The following is a 3683-nucleotide window of genomic DNA, read 5'->3' on the forward strand; positions in this document are numbered from 1 at the left end:
ACCGCCGCTAGCTGCTTGCGCGAGCGAGAACGACGCCCCGCGCCATCAACACCTACAGGAGTCCTGTCGACGGCCGGCGAGCTAGGTCCACCTCTGATCTTTGCTGCCCTGGCCGCTGGCCGTGAGGAGCTCCTCCCGCACCTCCGTCGGTCTCCCATCCAGCGCCGCGCACAGGGTGCGGACCGTAGCTTCGGCCGCCGTTGCTGCTCTTCATTGCTGCCTGCTGCTGCTCACTGTTGTTGCCCGCAGCCGCTGCTGTCATCGCCGTAGCTGCGGCTGCTGCTCACTACTGCATCGGCAGCCCCGCCATGGTCAGCCATGGACGCACATTCCGGCCGTGGGCAGCCTGATCTGGCCAGGGCTCGAGCCGGCGAGCTCATCCTCCCCTCCCGACGGTCTCAAGTGCACCTCCTCCCCTACCCTGCCTCCCCTCCCGATGGCTTCAGACGCGGCTCCCCTTGATGATGGCCATTGACGGAGGAAAATGAGGTCAGTGGTGCTAGGGAAGAAGGGGCAAAGAAGAAGCTGACATGGGGGCCCACTTGTCATAACATCAGACTTAAGGGTCAACCTAGCGGTCAAACAAACATGCGGGCCCGCCCTGTCATAATCCGGATCTAATTTTAATCATCGAGTCATTAGTGTTTTTTGAAACAGCCAGCCAATTTTGTGGTAGATTTTTAAAAATTATAAAAAAAAAAGTGGTAGCTTTTTGCAGCCCTAACCCGTAATGTGGTAGTTTTTTTTTGCTATATACTAGATGGGAAACAAAAAATTAGGGCAAATTGACATTCAAAATAACATGTATTCTATTCATAAAGTTACTGAGATATGAGATAAATTCAAAATAGACCAAATAGACATTAAAAACATGCAATTTTTTTAAATACTGAGATCTATGATTGTCCTGGAATACTATAAATAATATGCATTCATAGTGTTTAAAGAATCACTAGTACTACACATGATTTAGCTTTTGAATTTCGTTTTTAGTGTCTGAAACTGCTGCCATGTAATGACTATAACAGCGATGAGAGGGACATGTGAAGAAATGTAAACAATTTAGATGTTTAAGAGTTCAAAAACATTGATACAAACTCGAGATCAAACTAAAACTTCAGCAATAGCTAAAGGACAATAAACACACAAAAGAGTTACATTCCAAAACATTGAAAATCCTTGGAAAAGAATCTGAATCCTCTTTGGTTTGCTATATGAATCATGTGCTCGATCATATACCATCTTGCTCCTGCACAAGGAGGCCGAGCGCAGCGAGGTGGATGTCGATGTCATCCGGGACCGGGTGAGCTTCAACATCCCTCGGAAGCTGCAGCAATGCCCATCGTCCGTCCTCCGTCCTCACCATGCCCTTATTCTCCTCCTGCCGCCACCCGGGAGGCACCATGTGCTCGTCTCTAAGAAAGTCGGCGGCCTTGTTGACCAGCGCCGGGTCCCTTCCACCGAGCTCGAACGGCTGGCCATGTGCCCGGTAGCCGTCGAGCAGGTGGAGGTGTGCCTCTAGGTTGTGGTAGCTCGCCAGGTCTCCGGTGGGTTTGAGGAATGGCGACACAATGTGGTCCAGCGCGAGCTCGACGCCGACGTGGGTGTACACGCTCGGCACCCTTAGCGCATCCGCCACCCGCAGCAGCACCGCCGGGAATATCACCTCGTTGAACAGAAAACCGGGCACCTTGGGCACCATGTCGTGCACGTTGCGGATGCGCAGCGCCTTCACGCCCAGCTCCCCCTCGAAGCGCTCCTTGAACCTGGTGTTCCCCACGCGCGGTCCGGCGAAGGAGAAGACGCACACCGGCGCTTTCTTGCCGCCGGCCGACGGAGACACGTTGGCTCCACTCTCGGCGATGTCGAAGGCGCTGATCATGGCCAGCGCGCTGCCGAGGCTGTGGCCGGTGACCGTCACGCCAACCTCCTCGCCCCTCGCAGCGTATCGCTCCACCAGCTTCCGCACCTCGGCGAGCACCTGCTCGCGCGCCGAGTAGCTGCTGAACCGGCACGTCGGGTCCTTGCCGATGTATAGGTCGACGAACCCCCTCTCCACCTTCACGCTCGGGTCGGGGCACGGCACCCCACATGCAGTGAGCGGCTTCAGCATCGCCGTCAGGTCGGACACCCACTCCAGCCGGGTCACGGTGCCGCGCCAGGCGACGGCGATGTCCCGACGTCCAATGCGCGCCGTCTCCTCATCCGTGGACACGGCGACGAAGCCGACGAAAGTGGCGGACTCGCTCCACAGCTTGTCGTCGCCCGGGTTGTGCTTCCAGATGCTGAAGTTTGGGTAGCTTGGGTGACATGTGGCGTAGAGGTACCGGGTGACCTCGTAGCCGACGCCGGCAAGACCCACGTCCTGGAAGAAGGTGCGCGTCGGGTACTTGCAGCTGCCGGAGTAGCGGGAGAAGCGGTCGTAGTCAAAGGAGTCGTAGCAGGCCTGCGCGAACTCGCCGTACCGGATGAGCTCTCCCCGGAGCACCGTGTCGATGGGGTCCAGTAGCCCCTGCCAGTCGTTGCTGCCGTGGAGCTCCCGCCACCGCGACGTCAGCTGGCCGTCGGAGCGGCCTGTCTTCTCGGCGAGAGTGCCGCGCTCCATGTCTCCGACCACGGAGCCGGGCGACATGTTGGCCGGCGCTTCGTCGGCCGACACCGCGGAGGTGACTAGCTGAGACGGGCGTCGGCCACGGCTCGCCATCTTCGAGAGCAGCGACGCCGGACGCAAGTCCCCGGCAGGGCTGTCCGGGAGGGAGCGGGCGAGGTTGGAGGACATGGCCATTGTTACTGTCCTCGCGAGATGTACTATGCACGAACGTACTTGTGCGCTATGAATTGTGATTTGTGACGTGTGAGGTTTAACAGTTGGGTCTGGTCTGGTGTATATATACAGTACACCTGTCCGTGTGGTACACTGGCCAGGCTGACAGCTGATCTTTCAGGAGGGTCCACATGCGCCGATGCACATGCATGCAGAAAGCTTTTCTTTATTTCGGTTTTGAGATGTGCATGCACCTAGCTAGCTTTGTGAATCATTTTTTTTAACATAGTACTGACTCATACATATGCGCATATATTCATCCCTATGAACGCACACCTACTCCTATGAACACCTCCGAGAGACTGAATCGACATATCATCTTGAGATTTACGAAGCCATCATAGACGCCTAATCGTCGATGAAAACGGCTCCTCCCACTGAAAGCGCATCGTCGGAAATTCTGAAATAAATTTAGAAATTGAGATTTTTTACGGTGCATCATACTACCTTTGAAAGCGAGTAGTATTGAATCATCTCAGCCGTTGATTAGCGGGGTAGTTTTGTCATTATTTTCATTTCCTAATTTGTCAAATCCCTCGCGGTGACGATCCTCGTGAGGCCTCGTCGTTGCCATCGCCAATGATCAACAGCGCATGCCCAATATCGATCAGAGCTAGCCTGACTGCCCGAGTGCCCTTCAAGTGGGAGCTCCAAGCCCCCGACCTGGCATCAAATCTACCAGCAGGCCACAGAACCGGCGGTACGACGTCCTGATCAGTCGCAGCGTCGTCGCTGCAGCTTCCTATGAGGCCACCGCCGCCGGCTTGATCGACGGATCACTAATGCATGTATCCACAAATGATCAATCAATCTATTGTACATGGTGATTTCCTCGGCCAAAAATACCAGCCGGCGAGGA

General features: G+C 55.3%; 1 protein-coding gene across 1 annotated transcript; it reads right to left on the bottom strand.

The window, feature by feature from the left end:
• Positions 1-1044: 1044 nt before the first annotated feature.
• On the bottom strand, positions 1045-2870 carry LOC125546150 (phospholipase A1-Igamma1, chloroplastic-like). The gene has a single exon (XM_048710314.1). The coding sequence runs from the start codon at positions 2783-2785 to the stop codon at positions 1232-1234; it is 1554 nt and encodes a 517-aa protein (XP_048566271.1). The 5' UTR covers positions 2786-2870; the 3' UTR covers positions 1045-1231.
• Between the last annotated feature and the right edge of the window lie 813 nt (positions 2871-3683).

Source organism: Triticum urartu, chromosome 3, assembly GCF_003073215.2.
Source record: "Triticum urartu cultivar G1812 chromosome 3, Tu2.1, whole genome shotgun sequence".
Lineage (NCBI taxonomy): Eukaryota > Viridiplantae > Streptophyta > Magnoliopsida > Poales > Poaceae > Triticum > Triticum urartu.